At 38.9% G+C, this 27,968-nt stretch overlaps 1 protein-coding gene across 1 annotated transcript; it reads right to left on the reverse strand.

Annotated features, from left to right (window-relative positions):
• Window positions 1–5,751: 5,751 nt before the first annotated feature.
• DDX21 (DExD-box helicase 21) lies at window positions 5,752–27,968 on the reverse strand. Its single transcript, XM_037496070.2, has 15 exons — window positions 27,781–27,968; window positions 25,435–25,905; window positions 23,536–23,611; window positions 22,648–22,826; window positions 20,808–20,925; window positions 19,719–19,904; window positions 18,583–18,728; window positions 17,718–17,867; window positions 17,185–17,346; window positions 15,654–15,773; window positions 13,830–13,903; window positions 12,396–12,555; window positions 11,839–11,973; window positions 8,788–8,832; window positions 5,752–8,218 (listed from the first exon to the last, which is right to left on the reverse strand). The coding sequence occupies exons 1-15, from the start codon at window positions 27,865–27,867 to the stop codon at window positions 7,979–7,981; spliced, it is 2,349 nt and encodes a 782-aa protein (XP_037351967.1). The 5' UTR covers window positions 27,868–27,968; the 3' UTR covers window positions 5,752–7,978.

A 27,968-nucleotide genomic window follows, 5' to 3' on the forward strand; every position in this document is an offset into this window, starting at 1 on the left:
CGGGGGAACCGCGGTAATGTGGGCACTGGCCAATAGGAGCGCGTTCCTGCCACCATGGCAACCGTTGTTATAGAAACACGTTCCCATTGGGGGTGGTCTCACTCCTGCCCAGCCTTTACGGTGCTAGTTGTAGCTATATAAAAATATAAAGTTGTAGCTATATAAAAATATTTGCTATCGCCTGGCTTGGAAATTTCCAAGAGCGTTTGTTTACAAACATTGCTAGCTGTCTCTACTTGAGCTAATTTATATAAGCTGAAAGGCAAAAACCTTTTGATACTAGGTCGATTACATTGACCTAATTACCTTAGCTGTGAATGTATAAAGCACTCAGTGATTCACAAGTATTTTCATTTCAACCCTGAAATAGATTATGGGGTGTGTGCCACTTTTCAAAATATCACAAAAATTAAGACCCAGAACTATGACAAGTCACTTCAGGCAAGGTTTTCCCCATTTATACAAACCTTAAATTGTCAAATAGCACGTGGCAGGTGGGGTTAGGGGAGCATTGGGGAAGGTGGTTAGGCCGGAGGTTTTAACCATAAAGCTACAGCTGTGTAAAGTGCATTGAGATATACAAAGGAGCGTTGATTTAGAGAACTCGTAGGTGTACAATTTGCATTTCAAAACAGCTTCTAATAACTTTCTAAGCTTCAGATTTCTCATTGTAAGACAGTGAAATTACTGATCCCTACAGAGTAATACTAAGGAGCAAATGAAATTAAATTGTCCTTTAAATGTTAGTGTTGCTGGGCCTACCTGGTGGCACAAGGGGTTAAGCACTGAACTATGAAGCAATCCGAATCCTCTGCATCATGAGTTCGATCCCCAGCCCGCCAGAGAGTAACCCACATGGCAAAATAGAAGCAGACCTCTCCTGTCTCTCCCGCTGCTCTCCTCAGCAGTGTATTTCGGTTAGCCTGCCTGTTCTGTTCTCCACTCTCTGGTGAAACCTCACACCCCCGGCATCTCTGGCCTGTGGCCCAGCTCTTATATGCATAAATAAATAATTTTTTTTATAAATAAATGTTAGTGTTTCTCAGGATTCCTTCCTAAATTTTGTCCCAGGGAAATCTTACACATTTTCAGAGCACCCATTGTATGTGCTGCTCACTTCCACACCTTGGTCTCCAGGGCAAATGGCTCTTAGAGCTCCAGACTGACTGGAATATCCATCTCCCAAAAGAACCATCACACCTCAATGTATATCAGTACACTGACTCCTGTATATCAGTAAATTCAAATTGGAACTCCTGTTCCTCTTCATAGCCCCTTTCCCCACACGTTTACTCTTATGTGTGTGCTGCACTCACTCTCCTCATCCTTTAAATGCAAAGCCTAGTGCTGCTCAATCCACCTTCTAAATGGCTGTTAGAGTTAAGTAGGCAATTTCGCTCTGGAGCGCATACTTTCATTCTGCTCTACTGTCATACACAGTATCTCAGTAAGACACATTGGCACATGACAGACTTCTAAGGGCGTAACTGAAATAACACCCAAATGAAAACTAAAATAGAAGAGATTCTTGAAAAACCCTTACACCTAAGATGAAAACACAGAACAAGCAAACTTTAGACGGGGTAATTTTGGGAAGTATAGTCACTTCTTTTCGCCTTTTTTTTCAATCAATATTTTGAGGGGTTGGTATTCTTAGATCCCTGTGAGAGCTCATGAAATAGTCCCTGTGGAATTTGTCCAATGGGTGATACAGCATAGGGATCACCATAATGCAGTGATCTGATATGTATTTCTTGGAAGATAATGGGAGAGACACTATTATAAGGCATAACGTAGTAAAAGGGAGTTAAAGTATTTGGTCAGAGCACAGCTAATGTCTATTATGTTCATTCAAGCAAAAAAAAAAAAGTATTTGCCTTTTACATCAGTGAACCAACTTAGTGCTAATTTTATAGTAAGACTTGGATGACTGTGAACATCTTTGGCATATAATAATGACCTGAAAGTGCCAAAACCTACATTTGGACAAAAGAACAAAATCAGAAGTAATGATTGGGAAGATGTAGAAAATTATTCACATATGGTATAATTCTCTGAAAAAGCAAAGTAAAATAGCCAAAAAAAATAAAGTTCAGTATGTTGACTTGTCACATAAAAAATCACTACTTTATTGGCAGAATGAGCAATGAAGAAAAAGGTCATTTTCACAATATCAACAACAAAAATCTAGCAAAAATAAACTATTTAATGAGACAGATAAAAATAATACTAGAGTACATAAAATATGTCTTGGTTCCCAGAATATAGGCCTTAAATGGCATTTCTTGTTATAAAGAAACAGGGTTCTGGGCCTCCCCTGGTGGCGCAGCAGTTGAGCGCTGGGCTGCGAAGCTGCCCACAGCCTCCATGAGGATCCCACATGGCGCGCAGACCTCTCCTGCCACCCGCTGCTCTCCTCAGCAGTGTACTTCTGTCCTTCTGCCTGTTCTGCTCCCCGCTCTGGCTCTGGTGAATTCTCTTACCCTCCCCTGCTTCTGATTGTACCCAGTGCAAGTAAATTTTTTTTTTTTAAAAAAGAAAGAAACAGGGTTCCTCAGAAAAAATGGTGACTGTGGTTCTGGGACAGGGTCTGGACATCTTGTCACACCAGAAATCAAAGAAACTATCAAAAACTAAGAGGATTAAGTCAAAAGAAGGTGCCAACTTAGAAAGAGCCTCTTGCTAGTCAAAGATGGGCCAATTTGGGCAACAATAACTGCAATAGACTAAAGTATATCAAATGTTTACGAAATCTGTTATTTTATAATCAATCAACACTAACAATGAAAACCTCATTGGCTACCTTTGGAGAAAGCTAGGGAACCAATCATAATTCTGAAAATTGGTATACAGATAAAGGGAAAGAATCAAGCACTAATTCTGCCTTTTCTGTAGGAAAGTAATCAGGGCAATCCAAGTGTTGACTAGGGTAAATTCCATTCTTTAGAAGCATTCCAAGTAATGAATAAAAAAGAAATGATCTACTATAACCATTTTGCAAGAATTCAATAAAGTTATGGATTTAGGCAAAGAGCATTCTTGTTATTGACACCAAAGAGGACAACTGGACATTGTGTATGCCCTGTGGAAATACATACCTGAGGTTAGTTTGCTCCTCTGAAAAAATATAAACAATTGCACTTGAATCAGATGAGCTTCTAGATCTAATTAATTACCAGTTCATATTACATATGTGGGGGTGGGGTGGGGGAGAGAGGAAACAGTTTGGGAAATAACAAATGGAGATGTATCAGCAGAACTCAGAATACATGACAAATGGTCTGGCTTCTTTAAAAAACAAATTGCAAGGAAATAAAAACGAAAGACGGTAAAAAATAAAAAAACAACCCAAATGCATGTAACCTTGTTTGGATCCCGATTTGGTTAACAAAATGTATTAAAATGTTTCTAAGACAACTTATGTAACTTGATTAGACTATTTAATACATTAAGGAATTACTATTAAATGCAACAGATGAACAATTCAAAAATATATATATAAATGTCCTCAAAATTAAAAATCACTCATGTAGAAAAATGTAAATTGAAAAAGGTTTCCTTCTTTAGATGGGACTATCTTCTTGGGAGAAATTTTTGAGGTAATGCAAGTATTCCATTTCTTCCAAACTTTCACTTACTGGCTTTAGCATGCATCAGTGAATCCTGCCTTTAAGTTATTGACATAAGGTGTCAAAGTCATGAAAAGAAAACTGAGTTACTCTAAAATTGGGAAAAGATTTAAACAGACACAACAGCTAAATGTAATGTTAGATCCTAGATTATAAACTGAAAAGGAAAGCAGTGGAAAAACTGGTGAAATTTGAATTGTATCTATAGCTCAATTAATAGCACGGTACCAATGTTAATATCCTGGTTTTGATAATTGCACTATGGTTATAAAAATGTTAACATTAACAGAAACTGGGTTGAGAGTATACAAGAATTCTATGTATTATTTTTATAACATTTTTGTAGTCCAAAGTTACTCAAAACTAAAAAATGTTTTAAAAATTTACAAACAATAACATGTTCTTGGTGAAGATCCCAATTCTACATAACAAAAAATGCTTTCAAAGTTACCTTTAAAAAGACATCCTCGGGCCTCCCCGGTGGTGCAGCGGTTGAGCGCTGGGTTGCGAAGCTGCCCGCGGCCTCTGCCGTGCCAGTTCGATCCCCGGCTGCTCCCCGGCCGCCAGAGGAGGGTCCCACATGGCGCGCAGACCTCTCCTGCCGCCCCTGCTCCCCTCAGCAGTGTACTTCGGTCCTTCTGCCTGCTCTGCTCCCCGCTCTGGCTCTGGTGAATTCTCTCACCCTCCCGCGCTTCTGACTGTACCCAGTGCATGTATAAACATAAATAAATAAACAAATAAATAAAACATGCCTCTATTAAATAAAAAAATAAAAAGACATCCTCAATTAAGGTCTATAGTAAAAACAGCATCTTTGCCAGTAAGAAAAAAAATGTATTATTCAATAGTGGAGAATTACAAGTCACTTGGCAGGGCAGGGGAATAAAACTACGTTCCTACTTGATCCTCATCCTAGATGAATTAAAGACTGAAATACAATCAGCATTTATAGGAGAAAATATGGGTGAATATTTTTATGAACTTGGAGGTGGGGAATACTTTTCTACTAGCATAAGATAGCCAGAAATACTAAGAGTGATAACTAAAAGCACATAAAATAAATCCAAAACGTTATGTCAAATGAAGTTAAAACACAAATGAAAACCTGGTTAAAGTTATTTGCTACATGACAATGTTACTAATAAACAAAGAACTCATCAATAGGAGATACAGACCCCAAATAAGACAGATGTATAATTTTTCTAAATGCAAGCAGCCAATAAATGTGATATTCTCACTCAATTAAAACATGTAAATAAAAACAATACAATTATCTTGCAGCTAAGAAACTGATAAAGGTCAAATCAAAACTCAGTGTTGTGGTACTGGGGAAAAGAACAGCAGAAAAAAAGATCCTGATGCATTATAAGCTGGGAATGTAACTGGCATTGCTTTGGCAAGCAGCTTGCACTAAAATTTAAAATACATTCACTTTGACCTGCAATTCTACTTTTAGGAAATTTATTCTAGAGTTACAGGCAAGTAGGTAAAGATTTATAAAAGGATATTCATTTCTGGGTTGTTTTCTGACAGTGAAAAATTACAAATAACCTATAGAAGCCATCTGAAGTCCTGGTTAAATATTTAATGGCACACCCATTCTATGAGGTATGAGTCATCAAAAAGAGAGATTTGTATTGGGCCTCCCCGGTGGCGCAGCAGTTGAGCACTGGGTTGCAGGGCTGCCCATAGCCTCTGTAGCGCCAGTTCGATCCCCAGCCACCAGCGAGGGTCCCACGTGGCGTGCAGACCTCTCCTGCCACCCACTGCTCCCCTCAGCAGTGTACTTCGTCAGTCTGCCTGTTCTGTTCCCCGTTCTGGCTCTGGTGAATTCTCTCACCCTCCCGCACTTTTGACTGTACCCAGTGCTTGTATAAATAAATAAATAAATCTTTAAAAAAAATAGAGATTTGTATTTACAGAAAGATGTGTACATGTTGAGAAAAAAAGCAATTCATAAAACAGAATGATTCCTGGAACAGCAGCTCACATCTAGATATGGGGGTGATTACTACTTGCTTGTTTCTTCTTCAGTGTTTGGAATTTTATACCCGTTATTTGTCATTTTAAAATGCTTTTCTTAATATTAGGAAAAAGGCCACCAAAAACATAAATAGTAAGTACTAATATCTTTATTATGGCATAAAGCATTATTTTATACATTAACTCAATTTTACAGTAAAAACATTTTATGTACAACTGTAAATAAAACGGCTGCACATATAGCTCCAACATAAAAATGGGTTGTATTTTAAAAGTTAATTGAGTTGATACATAAATTGGAAAATACTTTCTCTGTAGAAAAGAGTAAAAATGGTAACAATTCCCAGGTTTAGCCCAACAAGACCATTTAGACCAAGTGGTAGCTGAATTATATATTTACATATATTGTTTGAATTCTGGGATTCAGGAGAATCTTTAGCTTCACTTATTCCAACAGCCATGTTTTCCATAGAATTAAATTGCATAAAGCAGAATTCCTTTTAATCTCCCCCCTTACTCTTGATTTATGCCTGATTTTTATTTAGGCTATTCACATCAAAGTTTTAGCAGTTCCTTCCCAAAGGATGTATCCTTTTATTCTTCTTAATGGGGCACCCATTCCTATTCAAATCTTGAAATGTTTTGGTTGTTACTATTCTATGCTCAGTACTTGAGCAAATCCAGAATCTAATCCACAAGACACAAATGTTGACTGTCACCAAACACCTCTCCTAAATCCCTGTGGCTTGACAGGAAGCCATGAAGAGAAAAAGTGATAAAAGTGACGAGGTCAAAAAGTAAAAATCAAGAGAATTTCTGAGAACAGAGATACACTCCAGTCAGTATTCAAGGATAGAACTGAAGTACAAACAGAAAAAGAATCAAGAGTTGAGTCAGCTATTTGAGCCCCAAACTACACAGTGATTAAGTAGGAGGCAGATATACAAAGGCCCATCTGAGTAAAGGGAAACCAAGGTAAAGAAAGACAATAGTTTGAAATAATTAAATGAATACAATATAGGCCATGTATTTTAACTTCTCCTATCAAAATTTATTCCCTGAGATTCTCATTACAGAAATTCTAGGAATTAAGGCGAGAAGACAACACTACTCTTAAGCTCCTGCACCATGGAGAAAAGTTTCCCAGAGAAATATTTGAGAAATCAGAGAAGTTATCTAGTCAAGGCCTGTAGTAAGTTCTTCAGTTTCCTCAAAGTAACAACTTAAAAAAAAAACAACCATGTAGAGCTTGTCTTAAAAGGAAGCAGCTAAAGCTTTCAATGGAGTAACAATCTAATAGATCCTTCTACCTATAAAAAACCAGTGTGCTCATTAGAAGTTAACCTTTAGAAACAATGCATTACATTTTCACCATCAAGCAAATGCTTTATTGTCATCTTCATTTGTTCTTCTCTTTGCTCTCAACAATGTTTTTTCTCCTCACATGCAAAAAATATTTTCAGTAAGTTTTGACACACTCTTAAGCAATGCAAATCTGTGTCCCCTACTACCTTAACTCCTCCTTGGTAAATGTTAATCTTCCAATAGGAAGTGGAATACATTTTTACCAAGCATCACCTATCCAGTCTCCTTACTTGGGCCATCTTATAGTTCTGGAATTCCTAACAGATGCTTGCTTTCTATTAAAACATGCATGCGTGCGTGTGTATGCATACATATAGATACATATATATACACATGTAAAATCTATGAATTCACTGAAGCCTGACTCACCTTATTAGAAGCTAAAAATAATAAAATGCACTTAAAATGGCTAACCTGTATCACGTCAATCAAATGTATCACCATCCTCCTAGTAGGACATATGCTGGCATAAACTATATTACATCCCAGTTAAGTTTAAAATCTTGTTTCAAAAATTGCTCAGTATTAATTTTCAGACAACTCAGGACCATATGAATCGTTGTTAGGCAGGTGGCCAAGGAATGCCAATTAAAGAACAAAGTCTTGATCGCTCACAGTGTTTCTCCAGAGACTGTTGCATTCCCCATAGGTATTCAGGGGAGGACACTATTAAGAGACTTTTAAGTATAAAGACAAATCAACTTACAAAGTACAGGAAGATTCGTGCTTGATTTTTATCTTGTACTCTAGACAATACATTAGCATAAAAATGTAATGAATTCATATACCCCTGTCAAAAGGGATACTTGATATAGATGTAGCATTAGAGTTCCAAGTGATAATGATGAGATGAAATAATTTAGATGAAATCTGTCTTTTTGGAAGAGATGGGGACTGGGCAAGTGGTTAGGAAGAAACACAGTATGTCTTTCATTTTTTAACCTTTGTATGAAAAAATATTCAGTTCCACGTTTGCCATAGAAAGTCTCTATTTCAAATTACTAACCGAATGCTTTATTAAAACTCCTCTTCTGGCCTTTGTTTTGAAATCTGTTGTTTCTATTGCCACCTCCTGATCGCTGTCCTCTGAAGCCTCGGTTTCTGTTTCCGTCCCGTCCTCTGAAACCTCGATTGCCATCCCGCTGTCCCCTAAAGCCTCGATATCCTTCCCGTGGTCCTTCCAGCTCTGGTTGCTCCGTAGCCACAGAGAGCTGCCAACGCCTTGAATCATGCCATTTTTCCTGTTGAAAAATGTTTTTTTTTAACCTGCCTTGATTTTTATTGAATGATTTAAAAAGCCACAAGAAAGACACTATTGCCTTTCCCCTAAAGAAAAACCACAATAACTCAATTGCTCAGACTTGGTCCAAAATTATACTAACCCGCATGGCCCAAAAATCAGAATCACTGAAGTGCAGTAAAATGGTTTCACTATGAGAAGTACCCATATCATTTATTCAATTCAACTACTATAACGTATCCACACTGATCAAAGGTAATAAAACATGTAAATACACTACACACATTTTTCATAGTGGTACTGAATAAAGACATAGCAATTAAAAATGTCTATGAAAATCCTGTATAACATATACAGAGGAGAAACTTGGACGTTAGTCACCACTTCTCACAAAGGAATACAGGTCAAATAAGAAAAATATCGGATTAAAAAATCTAGGAAAAAACACTAGAATTTAATCTTTAACTGAATCCTAGTAAAGGTGGTAGAGATGTTCTATTTCTGTCCTGTCAATAACGAATATTTTACAATTAGGTATGTTTACTTCAAATATGTAAGAAAAAAGAATACCTGTACTTGTGTTACTGTTGCAGTAGGGACATCAAAACAAACACCCTAGAAAAATGAGCAAATATAAGTTAGTTAATTTGGACTTTGATAAGTGTTACAAAATGCACATTAAGTGATACTCCTAAAGACCAGAGATTATGTTGAAACAAGGCCAGTTATTAATTTAAGAAGCACTTTAGACCAAGTGCATCTTAGATGAACTTTAAACGCACATTATACTCTCCAAAAGCACAAGAGCAAAAAGCAATGGACTTCAAAAATAAAAAAAACTCAAAATGACTTAGACCTGACTAGAGATCATTTCTGGCTATCACACTGTACTAATTCTCAAGTAGTTATTAGATATATTTTATAGCTGAGAAAACAGGCTTAGAGACTGAGTTGCTAGGGCCCTACAGATGGTAAGGACAGATTTTTAAAACCATGAACACATACACTGCTTTCCCTCGGAAAGAGTATCAAATATTCAGAGTGGTCAAACTAAAAGAAGAATAAGAAGTAATCATCTATTGTTGACTTTCCAGGTTGTCATAACCCAGTCTCCTATGATAGTTTAAAAAGTTACTGTACAGGAAGCTAAGTTTGATAATAAGCAGTGCCATCATCTCTGATTAAGTAAGTCCTCCTGCTTCTAGATCTCTGCAAATATAAAACACCCCTGCCACCGACACAGAAAATTCTTTTCCCCTCAGTGTCTTAACTGCAACATTATATGAGGAACACCCCTCTATCCAACAACTACCCAAAATCCATCAAGTAGTATCATTTATTGGTGGGTTTTGCCATTTGTAAGAATCTTCATTTACATATTTAACTAAATATTTATTTATTTATTTTGTAATAATGTAGTATTTCTTCCCCCCCCCACCCCAATGACTTATTTATTTATTTATACAAGCACTGGGTACAGTCAGAAGCGTGGGAGGGTGAGAGAATTCACCAGAGCCAGAGTGGGGAACAGAGCAGGCAGACTGACGAAATACACTGCTGAGGGGAGCAGTGGGCAGCAGGAGAGGTCTGTGCGCCATGTGGGACCCTCGCCCGGCGGCTGGGGATTGAACCAGCGCTGCAGAGGCTGCGGGCAGCTTCGCAACCCAGCGCTCAACTGCTACACCACTGGGGAGTCCCTTAACTAAATATTTAATACCAAGCACTCATTAAGAGTGTAGTGATAACACAACACAGTTTTTGCCCTTGGGAAACTGACAGTATTCTTGAAAGACTCAGTTAATAAGCAAGCACAAAATAAAGATATGTCCTAAGAAATCTCAAATACAGATAAAAGATGTCCCCAACTCTGCTATAAGGTCAGAGAAAGTTTCAGAGGGAGATTTAAGATTAAGTCATGTCATAAAGGATATCCCTTTATGACAGAAGGAAAAATAGTATTATAAAGAGTGGGCTGAGCATGCAATTAAAATGAAAGAAAGCATGATGTACTTGGCATTGCTGGAGAGGATGCAGAGAAGTAGTTGGTCAAGGGGGTATCAACTCATGAATGATCTTATCCTTCACAAGAAAGTTGCAACTTTATCTGTGTAGTTGCTTAAGGAAGTAAATAACATGGTCAGATATGCAATGAGCTGAGAGAAACCTGATTTGGTTCACTAGGCCAGTGGTTCACTAAGCATATCCCATGAAAGGGGGCTACCCGGTGGTGCAGCGGTTGAGCACTGGGTTGCAAAACTGCCCACAGCCTCTGCAGCGCCGGTTTGATGGCCTGGCCGCCGGGCGAGGGTCCCATATGGCGCACGGACCTCTCCTACCGCCTGCTGCTCCCCTCAGCAGTGTACTTTATCAGTCTGCCTGATCTATTCTCCGCTCTGGCTCTGGTGAATTCTCTCACCCTCCCAAGCTTCTGACTATGTACCCAGTGCTTGTATAAATAAATAAATAAATAAATAAATAAATAAATAAATAAATAAATAAATAAATCTTTTAAAAAAAAAAAGTGCACTTCAAAGTTTAAAAAAAAAAAAAAAAAGCATATCCCATGAAACCCTAGCACCCTAAGATCTTTCAGGGGTTCCCAAAGTCAAAATTATTTTCAAAATTCTAACAATACTACTAAGATGTTCTCCATCCTTTTCACACTTTCTCTCCTAAGGGTACAGTGGAATTTCCAGGATGCTAAATTACACTTAATGATATCCCTGTAATGGGATATGCTATTTATATGTTTTTGAGTTATAGTTTTTTTTTTTAATTTAGGTCATTTATTTTATGCATGCAAGAGCTGGGGTGTAGGCCAGAGGTGTGGGTGTGCAAGTGTGGGGGTGTGTGTGTGTGTGTGTGTGTGAGAGAGAGGATTCATCAGAGACAGAGTGGGGAGTGGAGCAGAACAGACAGACTGACTGAAATACACTGCTGAGGGGAGAAGCAGGTGAGCCAGGAGAAGTCTGCTATGCCATGGAGGTTAGCTACCTGGTTGGGGATCAAACTCACGCTGCAGTGGTTGGTGATAGTTTGATAGTGCTGAGATTTAACCCCCTGTGCCACCAAGGAGGCCCCTTTTTGAATTATAGTTTTAATTTCTAGTACTATAAATAACAATAGATTAACCATACCTATAAATAAACATAAGCTTCTTGGGACCCCCAACATATGTTAAGAATGTAAAGGGGTAATGAATCCAAATGTTTGAGAATTACTACATTTGTCTATGCCACTGAAGCAGGACTCAGAAAAAGAACACCAGGTTTGGTAAGCAAGATTTCAATCTTAAATTTCAATTAGGAGATTATGAACAAAATTTTGAATAAATTTGGTTTAAGTTGTTAAGAAGCTCCATCTGGGTGGAAATGTCAAAGACACAGTTGGATCTTCAAGTCTGGTGTTGTGTGCAGACAGTTCAGGCTGGAGATACAGATGGGCAGTTGTTAGTAACTAACTGGAAATGGAGGATCACAGATACTACTGCCCAGGCAAGAGTGTAGAGAGTGAAAAGAGGCAGCATCCCCACAAAACTGGGAAAAACCACCACACTATGGTTTCCCGCCCACGTAGAGCTTCTAAATCAAAGCACAGTCACAGCAGAAGTCCCAGCCTTACCTGCTTTCCTTTGAGAAAGACCATTCCTTTCACTTTGGAATCAATATCCTCACCCAGTTGCTCTTTAAGTTCTTTCCACGCATAACTAATGTTTGGCATTTCAATTGAACACCGCAAGACCATGGTCACAAAGCCCTTATGGAAGACGAATAAAAGTAGAAAGTCTCAAAACCAAACCTAAATTGATAAATACTTGCCTTGTTTCTCAACTATTTCTGTAAAACTTCCTAAAAATATGCACCCTTCTCCCATTACATACAAGTCACCACTTTAAAGTATTTAATTTAGGGCTTTTGAGTACATTCACAAAGTATGTACTCATTGCCACCTTCTCAAATTCCAAAACATTAATCCCCAAAAGAAACCACATGCCCATTAGCAGTCATTACCCTGTCTACCAAACCACTGGCAGCTAGTAATCTATTCTGTCTCTATGGACTTGTTTAACTATATCTACCTTCACACAGAAGTTAAAACTTGGAAGATTAAATTGAACCCCTTCAATTCTGCTCAAACTCTAAATTTTTACGTGTCATAAATTTGACAGGGATCCATACCGCCTCTGAGTTGATCAAGGAGCGCTGGTCCACGGATGTGGCACCGGAAATATGTGCCAGTGCTGCTGCCAACGCTTCCACAGCACCCTTCTCCTCTATCAGTTTCTCAGCTGACTGCTTGAAGTGACTAATTGCAGTGGGAGGCACAGAATCCAAAAGCCTACAGTTTGGTTAAATATATTTGTTAGGAGAAAGGACAGAAACAGGCTTCATTTTCAAGACAACGGTATCTCAAGATAAATCAGTAACTTTCAAATCAAAATCTTTCAAGTATCGAACATCATTTTGATATAGCATACACAGTCATTACTTTTCTGTAGTAACAAATCCATTCCTTTGTACTTAATTCTATTTTAACCATAAAACCAAAAAACCCAAAGTCTTATCCCAAGGAATTAATAAAACAAATATTAAGGTGTTCACCAGTGTAACAGTGTGGATGAGGTAAAGAATTTTAAAATGTACATCAACAGGGTTAAATAAACCACAAAACACATACAATGAAAGGCCATACTGCCATTACGAGTCATGATACTGAGTACTGAACAGTTTTATAACAGCATCGCATTACTTTGAGAATCAGCATCTTTGTCTTTTTCCTCCTTGCTGGGCATCTAAACCCAAATTTCCTTAACTGGTGTCAGGAAATCCTGTTTCCAGGATACTTCAAATCATACCAAAATAAATTTTTTAAGTTCCAAACTAAATTCGTTTGCAGAACTTTCCTGAACTACTAATATGCTAATATCCAGCATGTCCTTTGATCATGGACCCCGCTCACTCCATTTCACCTATTTATAATTATTATTATGTTGCAGAAAGCACTCTGAAAATAATGCTGACTCACTGATGCCTCTAGCAGGGGATGTAGCTCACCACAAGGAGATATGCTGAAATATCACAATGTCAACTCCACTCATTCCCAGGAGTATACTGCAAAGCCATGGATGCTGAACAGCTGCTAAACAATTTGTAGGGCAACCCCACACAATAAATAGTTGTCTTGCTCTCAATGCCATTAGCAACTCCACTAACAATCTAATCCTCACCATCTGAATAATGTAACTTAAAGAAGTAATCTACTCTCATTCCTATGAGGTCGGTGACTGGTTCAACAAAGACTGGGAATATAAGCTGTGTTCCTACCTAATCAATCTCCAGATGGGAAGTACCCACACCATTATCTACAACAGTTTCTTGAAATGCTGGAGACAAACCAAACTATTAGCAGTGTCTGCTTCTGATGAGCAGAAATGAGCATTTTTACTTTGTAAAATTTCACTTCAGCAGTCCATTTTTATAAGGAGCAGGTTATGAATTGTTAAAATTAATTAAGAAAATAAAATTTAGGAGGCCAAATCTAATTACTCCACAAAAATGTGCAGTATATAGGACAAGTTTTAGAACAGACCACAGCAGTGGGAAGAAACATACCTGATGGCATCTTTGCTGGAAGCTTTTATTATCTCAGTTGCAGAAGGAACACCTATTCGTTTAAATTTAATTCCCTGCAAGAAAATGAACCAGTTTATGTACAATGTGGCCATCTATTGTTTCCACTGAGATTAGTAATTCCTAATTGTTTTACATTTACCAAATGTGTTATATATTTAAAAGATAAAACTCTTCACTTAAGAGTATTTTAGATTTCCTGTATACCATGCACCAAGACTTCCTATTGTTAGTACTTGAGTATATACTTTCCTGCAACCAAAAAAACAGCATTGTTACATTATAAACTGAGCTCAAGTTCATTCGAATATCACTAGTTTGAATTTCTAATATCCTTCTCTTGTTCCAATATCCAATCCACACTACAAATCATCATCATGTCTTCTTATTTTCATGTGATCTGTGACAGTTTCTACTTTTCTTTTTCACGATCTTGGTAACTCTAAGGCATGCCAGGTCAAGTATTCTGTAGAATGTCCCTTAACTTGAGGATGCCTGATGTTGTCAAATGTTTACAAGGGAGTTATGGGTTTGGGGGGGAAAGACCAGCAATGAGTGCCATCTCAATATTTTATCAGGGGCTCATCATTGATGTTTACCACAATTACTGGCAGGTAGCACTCTTCTGTTATCCACACTATAAAGACTTGACCACACCCCACCCTCTGCTGTTCTTTGCAAGCAAGTCATTAAGTGCTACCCAGTCAAGAGGAGAGGGAGAATGACCTCTACCTCTCATGGGAGGAACTCTTATCTACATAAGAATTTCCTTACAAAATAATTCTGTAAGGAAATTTAGTTTCTTCCCTCCTATTTTCAAATTTATCCTTTTGACCTACTGGTGTCCTTTTGGTTTTTGAACACTTCTGATAACCTCTTAATCCATGCTTAGAATATTTCTGGTGTGTTCATTTACATTCTTTGAAAACTAACTTTCAAGGGCCTCCCCGGTGGCGGTGGCGCAGTGGTTGAGGGCTGGGTTGCGAAGCTGCCTGCAGCCTCTGCAGCACTGGTTCGATCCCTGCAGCACCGGTTCAATCCCCGCCCACAGGGCGAGGGTCCCACATGGCGCGCAGACCTCTCCTGCTGCCCACTGCTTCCCTCAGCAGTGTACTTTGTCAGTCTGCCTGCTCTGCTCTCCCCTCTGGCTCTGGTGAATTCTCTCACCCTCCCACGCTTCTGACTATACCCAGTACTTGTATAAATAAATAAATAAATGAATAAATGAATGAATGAATAAATAAAAACACTACCTTTCAAGCCTAAAACACTCATTGCAACTGTAAATACGGAAAAAAAAAAAAAAAAACCCACTGCTTTCAAATGCAAAGGTTTGGGTTTTATGTCATAAGACAATATATAAAATAACATGTCTCTAACAAACAAGCTTTTTTACTCATGGCCACATCATAGAAATAAAAGTAAATAAAAACTGATTTCAAAAATTAAAGACTGGGGGCCTCCCTGGTGGCACAAAGAGTAAGTCTCAGCACTATCAAGTTATCAGCAGCCACTGCAGCATGAGTTCAATCCCCAGCCAGGGAGCTACCCACATGGCGCAGCAGAACTCTCCTATATTGCCCCCTGCTCCCCTCAGAAGTGTATTTCAGTAGCTCTGCCTGTTCTGCTCCCTACTCTGTCTCTGGTGAATCCCTCCACCCCCTGCACCTCTGGCCTACATCCCAGCTCTTGCATGCATAATTAAATAAAATAAATCTTAAAACAAAAACAAAAACATGAAAAAAACAAAAACTAAAGAGTAGTTTTGAACTCAGTATCTGTTAATGGCTAAGAAAATTGTTTTACCGCTTTTTGCTCCACTTGTGTTAACTGATATTCTTCTTTGTTCTGATAAAAACAGATGCAAACACCTGTTCTTCCAGCTCTCCCTGTTCGCCCAGAACGATGAATGTAAGACTCCACATCCTATTAAAGTAAAAATACAAGAATGACACAGTGGGACAAAAGAGACAAGACCCCAGTAGTCTATGAAGAGGCCAAATGAGAGGGTCACACACACAAGGTATGCGCCTTAGCATTTCAATTTATCTTTAGAACTTAATTTATCTTTAGAACTTAAATTTAAATTTGAAAGCTAAGATAAGACCTCCCTGGTGGCACAAAGGGTTAAGTCTCAGCGCTATCACTAACCCACATGGTGCAGCAGACCTCTCCTAACTCACCGCCAGCTACTCCCCTCAGCAGTGTATTTCAGTAGATCTACCTATTGTGCTCCCCACTGTCTCTGATGAATCGTTTCACCCCCACACCTCTGGCTTAGATCCCTGTTCTTGTATGCATAAATAAAAATATATCTTTAAAAAAAAAATAAAAGCTAAGATAATTTTTAAAAACTTCTAGAATGATGGGGGGGGGAACTGCAGAAAGCATTATCTATATATTTTGATTTCTAATAGAGCTATATATAATTTCAACCTCCAATTTCCTAAGAACCAGCTAAAAAAAGTAAATTGAATAACCTATTTTAACTCAATATACCCAAGTTATCATTTCAGTCAACTATCCATATAAAACAAATTATCAGAGGTACCTTACATTCAAGTCTTCAAAATCCAGTGTGCATAATAAAAAAAATTTTTTTATAAATCCCACGTGTATGTTACACTTACAGCACACATGTCATATCAGAGAAGCTGCAATTCACAAGGCTATGGCCATCATACCATACAGCACTAGCCACCCAGGCTCATTTAAACAATGTTTATGTCACACTTATGGGACTTCCTTTATTAAGAATTGGTGACTTCACAGTAATCAAGTATTTTTCCTAACACTGTAAACAGTCTTTAATCCTGGGAAATTCAGTACTGGGGGAGAAAGAGAAAGTTAAGGGGTCTCTTAAAATAATGGAAACAGGCTCCATTCAGACCAACTTTAATTTGCCTGAAGAACTGTCCGTAACATATGAACTATGCTGCGGGGTTCTTCCTGAAAGGTTCCTTCACCAAGCAGTTTTAACCACAGAAATTGTTAAGTACAGGCCTTTTCCCCCTCCAGCTCATGAGTTTACCTATCCTATACCATCCAAGTTCTACCCATCTTCAAAGTCGGGTTCAAAATTGTACTACCTCTATGAAGCCCCCAGGACTCTCCTCTATCCAGAAACCATTTTTCTAACTTCTGGACACTGACCACATTTCCACTCACTTGTGAGTTCTGAGGGAAGAGCTTCATGGCAGGCTCAACTTAAAAATCACTCTTAGCATCCCTAGCACCAAGGGATAGCTATTACCAATTAAATGAACATAACCAATACAACTTCCAATTTGCTTTAGTATCCAAAGGAAACAACAAAATAAAAGTATGAAATACTTACCTTTGGTGGAGAACTCTGTATAACCAGGTCAACCTCAGGGATATCTAATCCACGTGCAGCAACATTGGTTGCAACCAAAACACCAAAATTACCATTTCTAAAACCTTTCAGGGTGATTTCTCTTTGCTTCTGTGGAATGTCTCCATGTAACGATTGGGCATCCTGTCAAAGAAATAAACTGGCCTAAGAACACCAGATCCAACATAAAGGACTTTTAAACTCACCAATAAGACCACTAAAAGATTCATTATTTTGGTGACACTGCTGCTGAAAATAATACAAAAAGGGAAACATGTGCTTTGAATAGATAAGCCTCAAAATTACTTCCAATCCCTAATCATTAAACTGTATCCAATAAAACTTACAAGATAAAGAATACCAGATAAGAGTGACCAGGATCTACTTTGTCAGTATAACCCTGGGGTTGAGCAACCTTCCCTCATCTCTGAGATGAGACTGGCAGATTAGGTCTAACATGTAAATTCTATTAGCTGAAAGATACTTCTTCCAAAAAGGAAGGGAAAAGGACCAACCTGCTTTATGGATGTATTCTGTGACAATTCCTGCGCTTCCTTCTTGGTTTCACTGAAGACAATAGTGCGTCCATTAAAACCACTATACACTCGAATCACGTCCCCAATAACTGCTGCCCTTTGAGTCCAGTGGCACTTGATAGCCAGATGCTTATGAAAGAGAAAAAAAAGATTAATAAAGTCTCACTGGAACCAATCATAGGCACAATCCTAATAGTTTTAGATTTGGAAGCAAATGTTTAAGCCTGATAAGAACAGACTACTGCCACCACTGTTTAGAGAAAACAAGTAAATCATTAAAGCAGAAAGTTTTTCCCCTTTCTCCAAAGAGCATTTGGCTTCTTTATGTATTTTCTGACTTAGTCAGGGAAATGTAAGGAAAAAAATGTCACTGCCTAGATTCCTACAGGAAAACAAATAACTGACAGGAGAAAATATTCTATACGTTCTATCCTTTTGTCCATTTAAAAATGCAACCAGTTTTGGTCAGTTCCTGTACAGGTCCATTCCTTGGGTGAAAATAATTCGTCTAGGTACCAAACGCTAAGATGAAAATATACTCAACACAAACACTAGATTTCTCTGCTGCCCTCTAGGGTTTAAAATCCAGGCATAATTTCTTTCTGCTGTGACATAATTCACACTGATTTAGATCCCAAAGATTCTGAAATCAGGCTACCAGAAGATAAAATAAAGAAAACACATAACCTATACCACTTACAGAAATTTATCTTTATTTTTTACATGGATCTAGCATCCATCCAAAAAGGAGTTTATATTTGCCAGTCTTAATACTTTCCAAAAGGGAAAAGAAAAAATGATACACAATTCATTACTAATGCCAGCAACTAAATGAATCATTTACCTCCACAGTTATTGCCGCTTTCTGAGTCTTTTTACCAATCAGGTCCACCTGTTCATATGTAGTTTTCATGTATTTCTTAGCAACATTATAAACCCAATGAGGGCAAGTTGCAGAAAAAAGCAACGTTTGGGGATTGTCTTCTGAATCTTTGGGGGGGGTGGGGAGAAGAAAAAGTCAGCATGAATAACCCAACCGAGACCACACAGTATTCTATCTCACTCAATTCTTCCAGGCTCCATCAACATTCTACAGCAACCATGTGAAGTGAAGCCAGGCATTGAGAACACAAAAGTGAAATACGCAGAGGTTCCCAGCAGACAAAGAAATGTTGCTGAAATAAGTTATGAAAAGAATTCTGGAAATAGTTAAAGCATTTTAAACTTATTTTGCTTCGTGACCACTGGTCTTTATGTACCATGAGGGAAAGCTGTCCATTATAAGACCTACCAACTGGAAAACAATTTATCCAGCCCAGTAACCAACCAGTTTAGATCACTAAGCAAATAACTGATAACAAGCACAAGGACAGACTACACTCATCTATACTCTCTAGTATTTCCTCAGTATTTAGAGTTTAGAATTCCAGTCTATTCATTCTTTGAGGTCAGGTATTAAAAGTTTTCCAACCCTGATTTTTAATTTTTGGTCTGCTTGTCAAATACTATTTATTGGATGTTCAAATGGTAGTGTCAGCTGGTAGAACCCTTTCAGAAAGCAACCTGACAACATATATAGAGGGTTCATGAACTGTTTACACTTCTCAACTCAGTAATTTCACTTCTGGCAATCTATTCTGAAGAATTCCAAGTAATAAGATGAGAAGAAAACTATCTGCATAAAAATGTAAGGATAGAAATTTCTTTTATGTAAAAATTAAGTTATACAGATGGAGTTATTAGCATGGAGTATTAAGCCAAACTTGTAGATGTACAGTGAGATTATAATTAACACACACACACACACAATAGCACAAAGACAGCAAGAAAAAGGCCAAAAACCCAAAAGCCAAGTACACCAAGGTAGTAGAATATGAATTTTCTTCTTTTACTTCCCCAAATTTTCCCCATTGTAGTTAAACAATAAATCATCACCCATTTTATATTCCCTTTTATCAGTTCCCTGAATTTGGAGTTTACCTTTTTTATACGCCACACATAAAATCTCTTCCACTTGATCAGCAAACCCCATATCCAACATCTGGTCAACTTCATCCAGGACAACATGCTTAAGTTTGGTGAGATCCAGCTTGCCATTCTGCAGATGGTCTTTGATACGACCTGGTGTCCCAACCAAGATATCAATTCCATTCCGCATGCGCTCAACTACAAAGGACACCAATAAAACACGCTGGGTTATTAGTCCATTTTAACAGCTGGGGTACCAATTATATTTTTTATTCTAAAATACTTATTAACTACAAATACCAAGAAATGTGCAATATACTGAAGTGAAAAGCCACCACTTAATCTAGTGGGGGAAACACTTAACAAGTGATAATCAAGTGTATTTTATGACATAACACAGAGATGCACAAATGGGGTGATGGTAGCACCAAGAAAGAAGTGACTCCTTGGCTGGTGGAAAGTGTCAAGGTTTCATAGACGAATGAGAATCAGAATCTTACAGAAATAGTAACTTTCTTTTAACAGAGAATGAGATAAAAGGGTAAGCATCCCAAGGTATAGAAGTGTTTAGAAAAGTGGAGTTCAATATAACTGAGGTAAATAAGGCAATAATGCAGTTTTTTGGTGAGCTGCTATTACAATCTGGGAATCATACTACTTACCTTACATTATCTAATTAATTCCCCACAACACACCTGCAGATCAATTTACTAACCCTACTTTATACATGAGTGACTAAAGTGCAGGGGAAAAAAAAAGCAATTATTTCCACCACAGCTGGAAATAATCACATGCCTTGTGTGCCAACGCTAAAACACTGTTAATGTCTTAAATCCCTTCCTGTGTTGATCTGCATAATAAAGCTTAAAGGTCTTGAACTGCAAAGTAATGTAATACTATGCCTGGGAAGAAACATGTGGCCCTTGGGGAAAGATTTCCTATAGCAAGAAAGCAGGGATGCCAAGAGAGGCAGAGTCTAGGTCCTTGACAGAGGAAAACCACCATAAATGACTAAACCAGATGACAGAACAGATGAAATACAATCAGGACATTCGACAATGGATACCATTTCCTCTCCCTCTCTATTTTGGATTTACTTACTTTGACCTCCATAAGGAGTTCCGCCATAAAAACAAGCCACTGCCAACTTTTTTGTGATGTCACTAAAGTCTCTGCTTACTTGATTTGCCAACTCCCTTGTGGGTGCAAGAACCAGTACCTGAAAAAAATGAATTAATAATTAAATTGAACGCATTATGCAATTTGTTTCTTAACAAATTTGAAATTCATTAGGAGGTTCAAATCAGCCCACCAGTACTTTCAAACCATCTATTATATACTTTGCACTGTATTGTATGTGAGAATACTATATAGCTCCTGACAAGTCTCAAGAAAAGCAAGAGATCCTTACCAATAAGAACAGAAGCAGGGGCTTCCCCTAGTGGCGTGGCGGGTTAAGTGCTGGGCTGCGAAGCTGCCTGCAGCTTCTGCAATGCCAGTTCAATCCCCGGCTGCCGGAGAGGGTCCCACATGGCGCGACAGACCTCTCCTGCCGTGCCTGCTGCTCCCCTCAGCAGTGTATTTCGTCAGTCTGCCTGTTCTGTTCCCCGCTCTGGCTCTGGTGAATTCCCTCACCCTCCCGCGCTTCTGAATGTACCCAGTGCTTGTATAAATAAATAAATAAATAGATAGATAGATAGATAAATAAATAAATAAATCTTTAAGGGGGAAAAAAAAAAAAAGAAAAGAAGCAGGGGCCAAATATATGGTGCTCTAGGAGGTTGAGTGAAGCAAGCTGAGGGACCAAGAAAAGTTGTATGGAACTACTTACTAGCCATTAATGAAGAGCATTCCAGGAAAGAAACTACTTGAGTAAGAAGTGACATTGCTGGTGATAATGTTAGTATTTGAGCTTTTACTGTTATCTCAGGTTCTACTAAATGTTTAATATATAACCTTCTAAGTACCAGAAGATAACTAATACAATACCTACAATTGCTTTGTCATACCTGTAATAGCACATGACAAAAGTCTAAAACCAAAAGGCCTAAAAGGCAAAACCCAGACTTAAATTCAGATAGTTAGGCTCCAAATCCTGTCTGAACCTCTACACTATGGTCACTGTGAAATACAAAGATAAGGGAAGGACAAAATGGTGAGAGGCTTTGAATCCTAGAACAGTCTAAGTTTGATCCAAGAGGACACACCAACAGAAACTACTACAGATTCTCAGGTGAAGTGGTAGCCTAGAACAAATGAGGTTTAGGAGCAACCACCACCTAATCAATCTATTCAATCAATCAATCAATCTGATCATCTAATGTGTGCCAAATCAATCAATCTGATCATCTAATATGTGCCAGGCACTATTCCAGGTATTACAATTATTGTTTATTGCTGTATTTAATGAGAGGGAAAATGGACAAGGGAGGGCCAGTAAACAAGGTGTGACTAGAAAGTCAAGTGTAAGAACCCACAGGCAAGGTCGACAACATGGACATTTTAGGGAAGATAAGGTTTGTCAAATGCCAGATTCTTCAGATATTGCCCAATGGGTACCCTTCCAAAAAGGGGGCTTCACCTCTTGGAACCTCCCCTTCTATTCATGCATCTTTTCTAAAAATGTTTCCCCATCTATGCAAAAGTAGTCAAAGACAACTGACCAAAGCAGTGAGCCCCAGAGACATATAACAGTCTGAAGGTACAAGACGAACATTAATATAAATGATCACAAAATTGAGACAGATGATAATATTTACACATATAGTTTGTGGCCAATAGTTAAGAGAATTATCCTGGCCACCTTCAGATAAAGAACTAGAATTTAAAAAAAATTTTTAAGGAGAACCAAATAAAAAATAGGGCATGGAAACAATGCCTAAAAGGCTTTTTTCCCTATGTGGATCTGAAGTCCATTGTCACAGGTGCTTAAGATAGTTACCTGAGGGGCACGTCCTCTCTTCCGGTCTTGCACTTCTCCTAAAAGTTTCTCAATCAAAGGGATGGCAAAGGAGAATGTCTTCCCAGTTCCTGTCCGTGCCTGTGCAATTAAGTCCTTCCCACTGTAGACATGGTGAAATGTCTTTGCTTGTATAGGAAACAGGTAGGTCACCCCACGGGCTATGAAAAAATTAACCATGTTACCTGACGTTGCAGTTCATAAAACACCAGGCAGGACTAAAGCGTACCTAAGCTTCAAGTCCTGAACAATTAAGGAATTCTATCTTACTTCTGGTCAACATCTACAAAGTCAGGTTTAAATATATTCTACTAGTGAAGATTTTTCTCAACTAAATGATAACAATATATAAAACACCAAATTATTGTATATATTAAGGATTAAGTCACTTGTCATGAAATCTTATTCACAGACTGCACATATCAGGGGCTTTGCAGTCCAGATGTGGTGTACCTGATTCAAAACACCTGTCAAGCTTCTGTGAGCATTTGTGACTACCTAGGTTTGTTCACAGGCACACTGCTAAAATGAGTTCTGACTCAGGCTATTATCACATTAACCTCAATATGACTTAAGAAGTAATAGAGAATAAAAAAGAAAATACTACCATGACATCAAAAATTCAATTTCACTGTCAGTCATTATACATCTGAATATACACCTTGTACTGAATAAACAGTAATCCCTTGGTTAAGAGACAGCATAGGCTATGTCACTAGGACAGTGCCATGCTAAACTTACAGGAATATTTCATTATATGGATGCATCTATTGTCATACCATAAGAACATGTCCTAGTTCATCCTAACAAAAATAGCACAGTTCTTACAAGTAAAGTTTTACTGTTATACAGTATTTCCAAGAATATTACCTTTGAGAAGCTTAATAGTCTCTTCAGATATGGGAAAATTAGAAAATGCTCCTTCTTTTTGCTCCACAGGTACTTCCTATCAAGTAAAGGGCCACAGAAAGATATCAATAACTGCTCCTACAGGATAATACAGAGAAGACTTCTGTATTCTAAAACATCTCAATCAACCCATAACACACAAAAACCTTGGTAGGTGAAAATCAAGATCCTCTAAAAAGGAAATAAATCATGATAATCTAGAAAGTCCTAACAAAAGAAAAACGTGTAACAAATATATACTGCATACATACTGTGTACATCCTACATGTGGCTAAGGAGGCAGATTCAATCTCAACTAAGAACTGTATCAGAGTCTTTTCATACTAACAAAATAATGTTAAATGGGTCATTAACCCTCTTCCATAGCAACATCTCTCACATTCATCCAAAAAAACTAAAGAGTATGACAAAGTGGATACAGTGACTTTATTTGACAACAAAAAAGCTGAATGCCCAACAAAGGAATAATTAGATTTCAAAACACAGATATGAAATGGATTATGTAGCCATTAAAAATATTTAATACTTGAAAGTGCAGAAAATTGCTTGTATACAAACAGAAAAGTTAAGATGCAAAATTGTACATAGTACATCCTAATCTGATTAAAAAATGTATAAAATGAATGTATAAAAGTTAATGTAAATGTATAAAAGTTACTGAATGACTACTGAAATACTTTTTGGTAAATTTCTACATTTTATAAATTCTCTAGATCAAGTATTTTTATATCAGGGGAAAAGTGTCTAAATGTTGACCACATCATACAGAGAAGACAAAATAACAGTAAAATTAGGACTTTCTTTGATTATTGAGTATCTGAAAAGGAAACAGAATTAGCTTTCAAGTGGGCATTCAATCATGCTGGTCAAAAGAAGAAAATTTAGGCAATCAGACACTTTTTCAATGGTTCTACTTAATTATGATTGATGAAATCCCTCAGAAAGAAGCTAGAACTTTCTGTGTAACTAGAGCCCCACTCTGGGGCCTCCCTGGTGGCACAAGGGGTTAAGACGCAGCACTGTGAAGCTATCCTCCACAGTCACTGCAGCATGAGTTCGATCCCCGGCCAGGGAGGTGACCCACATGGCACAGCAGACATCTCCTGTGTCGCCCGCTGCTCCCCTCAGCAGTGTATTTCAGTTAATCCGCCTGTTCTGCTCCCAACTGTCTCTGGTGGATCCTCTCAACCCCCATACCTCTGGCTTGTACCCCAGTTCTTGGATACATAAATAAATCTTTAAAATATATATATATATATATATATATCCCCACTCCTAGTGATTTCTGACTTGCTAATAAACAAACCAGGAGTGAAGACTTTCGTGAAGCTTAGCAACACATCTGCTTATATGCAAAGGAGGCATTCAGACACTGCCTTTTTATTTTATTTTTTTTTTAATAGAGGCATGTTTTATTTATTTATTTATTTGTTTGTTTATACATGCACTGGGTACAGTCAGAAGTGCGGGAGGGTGAGAGAATTCACCAGAGCAGAGCGGGGAGCAGAGCAGGCAGAAGGACCGAAGTACACTGCTGAGGGGAGCAGCGGGCGGCAGGAGAGGTCTGCGCGCCATGTGGGACCCTCCTCCGGTGGCCGGGGAGCAGCTGGGGATCGAACCGGCGCCTCCGAGGCCGCGGGCAGCTTCGCAACCCAGCGCTCAACCACTGCACCGCCACCGGGGAGGCCCTCAGACACTGCCTTTTTAAAATGAAGTCTCACCCTTCGGCACAAGGGACCCAACCCCTCAAAGTGCTAACACATCAAATTTTTTCTAATTATTAAATAGCATATGAATGATTACCTATTTATCTGAAATAAGAAAGAATGATACAGTCTACATATTATGATGCAACTTTACCTGCTCTAACTCACTGTTACTTTCTTCGCTGGCATTTGTGTCAGGTTCAGAATGAGAGAGTCCATTCTTCAGTTTGAGATTTTTCCCCCCAATTTCTCCATTCTTCACTTTAGGATTTTTCTCCCCAACTTCTCCATTCATTTCCTTTTCTTTCTTCATCTTCTTGGGTTTAGGAGCACCTATTTCTTCTTCAGAAATCTCTTCATTTTTCATCTTTTTGGCTTTAGGAGAAACAACATTCTTTTCAAGGGGCTCCTTTTTCTTTTTCACACTTTTGGTTTTAGGAGAAATAATGTCTTCCTGAGAAGGCTCCTCTTTCTTTACTGCCTTTTGGGGTTTAAGGGGACTCATGTCAATCTCAGAAGGTTCTGTTTTCTTTTTAACTTTTTTAGCTTTGGGGGAAATAGTTTCTTCCTTTTTATCTGCTGCCTCTTCAGTCTTATTAGATTTTGGCTTCTCTTTTCTACCTCTCTAAAAAAAATAAAAACAATTTGTATAATACATCAATTTTCGATTGTTTCAAGATTACATTATTATGACGAACACAAAGAATGGTGGACCATTTTTAACATTTGCACTTTCACCTAGCAAAAAAGCAAAAAACAATGAGCATGATTTTCAGTACCATGTAGCTACTTGTAGGTAAGCATGTATCAACTTCCTTAGCTTGGAAGAGAATACCTCTTGTTAACTATTCAATTCACACTGGGATGGCTCAAGGGACATTCCCAGAAGCTCTAAACTAAATACTACTACAGAAAGCAATCACTTTAATTTTGATTGAGTAGAAGGCCATGATTCCTTCACAGATGGGTAAGATTTTTCTTTCTGTTAGACTTCCCAACAGGTCAAACAGGGACTCATAAAAGCTGCCCTATCTTACCAGCACAAATATATTTATATAGATACACTTTATGAACTAACAGAGCTATAAAAACCTACAATCACCCTGCGTTCTGTACAAACGTGTCTGTTTTAAAGGGGAGGGGGAAGTGTAGGGATGGAAAAATTGCAAGTTACAAGGAAATGGAATGGGTGAAACCTCAAAATTAAAACTATGTTTCTACCCAAAATTTGGGTAGAATTTCTCCCCCTTTTCATATTAGTGAAATACCTAGTATTACTGAAAACAACTAGAAATGTGTTGTAGCCGGTTAAAACCTCTCCGGCAAAGACACAGGCCAACTCCCTCACTATGGAGATTATGACACTGAGCTTCAATCTTTCAATCTGTATTTCTGAAACCTCAGGTCTGGCCTCTGCTTTCAAATCATGGATGAAGGTTTCTCTCCCTCAAATAACCATCCTTCAGATGCCCAAAAAATAATCTTGTCTTCATGCACAAGAACCTTCAGTTCTTTCACCCCTTGCGTCCACCAAATAAATGAATTTCCCACACCCATAGTGTCTTGGAATGTAACTGAGTTTGTTAACATCCCTGCGAACTTACACATTGAGCATCTCCTATCTTAAACACTAACTGATGCAGAGCAGGTAAACCAGCACCACTTCCTCCCTATCTGTGAAGACGAGTCTGTGTTCCTTGGCACCATACAACGCCAAAATAATGCTACTGTAAGAGGTCCCCATCCAAAAAAAAAAAAAAAGAATTAAAAATTTGAAATGAAACGAAAATTTGAAAAGGAACGAAAATGAAGTGAACAAACACTATCGAAGCAAGTAACAGCATGGCAGACAGCTATTAAAGGAACAAAGCTACTGCACACTGCTGACATATATAAAAAATAAAATGTCCAGTTAGCCACACACGTCTTTACATTTCCATGGGATATCTAGTCAATACACATGAACAAGAACTGAGTTACTGCATCTTCTAAGGGCTCCTTACCGGAAACCAAAGGGTCCTTCTGTAGTGAAAAGGACTGTGACTGCAGGGGCCGCCCACGTGGGCGCACAGGCCACGGCCCCGCGGGCCTCAAGCAAACCCGGGTTTCTACCTCGCCGCGCCCGGCAATCCCCTCCGCGCACGCGCACGCCCCGAGCAGCGGCCGCGCCAGCAACTCAGGGCCTAACCAGGAACGTTCAACTCTGAGCACCGGGTGCGGGACGCCGGGCTCCGGGACCACGTGGGGCCCCGGCCCTCCAGTTCCGACCCGCTCCGGCCTCTCGTTCGAGCTCCCGGCGCGTTTCGGCGCCGGCCGGTGGGGCAGGCAAGGACCCCCCACGCCCCCCACCCCGCCGCGGGGAGCACCACTCACCGGCGCCCCAGGCTGGGCGCCCGCGGGTCTCCGGACCAGCCAGGTCGCGTCGCGCACTCCCGGACCCGAGCCCCTCGCCCCCGTACCCGCCGCCCTCAGCCGCAGGCGCCCCGGCCCTGGGCAGCACCTTCTCGTTTTGCTTTCGTGGCTTCTCCGCTTTTCCCATGGCCATGCCTGAGTCCAAATCCGCGTCGCTTAGGAGTTTCCCGGGCATCACTCGACACAAACGGTGCAGACCGACCGGTCTCGTCCACCGCGTGGAGAGGAAGAGACAGAACTACCTCCACCCAGCTGTCGTCATTTCCTGCAGCCCAG

This window comes from Talpa occidentalis, unplaced genomic scaffold (genome assembly GCF_014898055.3).
Source record: "Talpa occidentalis isolate TD23 unplaced genomic scaffold, MPIMG_talOcc4v2.1 talOcc4.8, whole genome shotgun sequence".
Taxonomy (NCBI): Eukaryota; Metazoa; Chordata; class Mammalia; order Eulipotyphla; family Talpidae; genus Talpa; species Talpa occidentalis.

Excerpts from the sequence above, each read along its gene's own strand:
- DDX21 (XM_037496070.2), bottom strand. The coding sequence starts at position 27,867 with ATGCCCGGGAAACTCCTAAGCGACGCGGATTTGGACTCAGGCATGGCC. Across the intron at positions 23,612-25,434 it reads GTAACAGTGAGTTAGAGCAG|GAAGTACCTGTGGAGCAAAA; the intron begins GTAAAGTTGCAT and ends TTTACTTGATAG. Across the intron at positions 12,556-13,829 it reads TCCAGCAAAGATGCCATCAG|GCTTTTGGATTCTGTGCCTC; the intron begins GTATGTTTCTTC and ends ACCAAACTGTAG.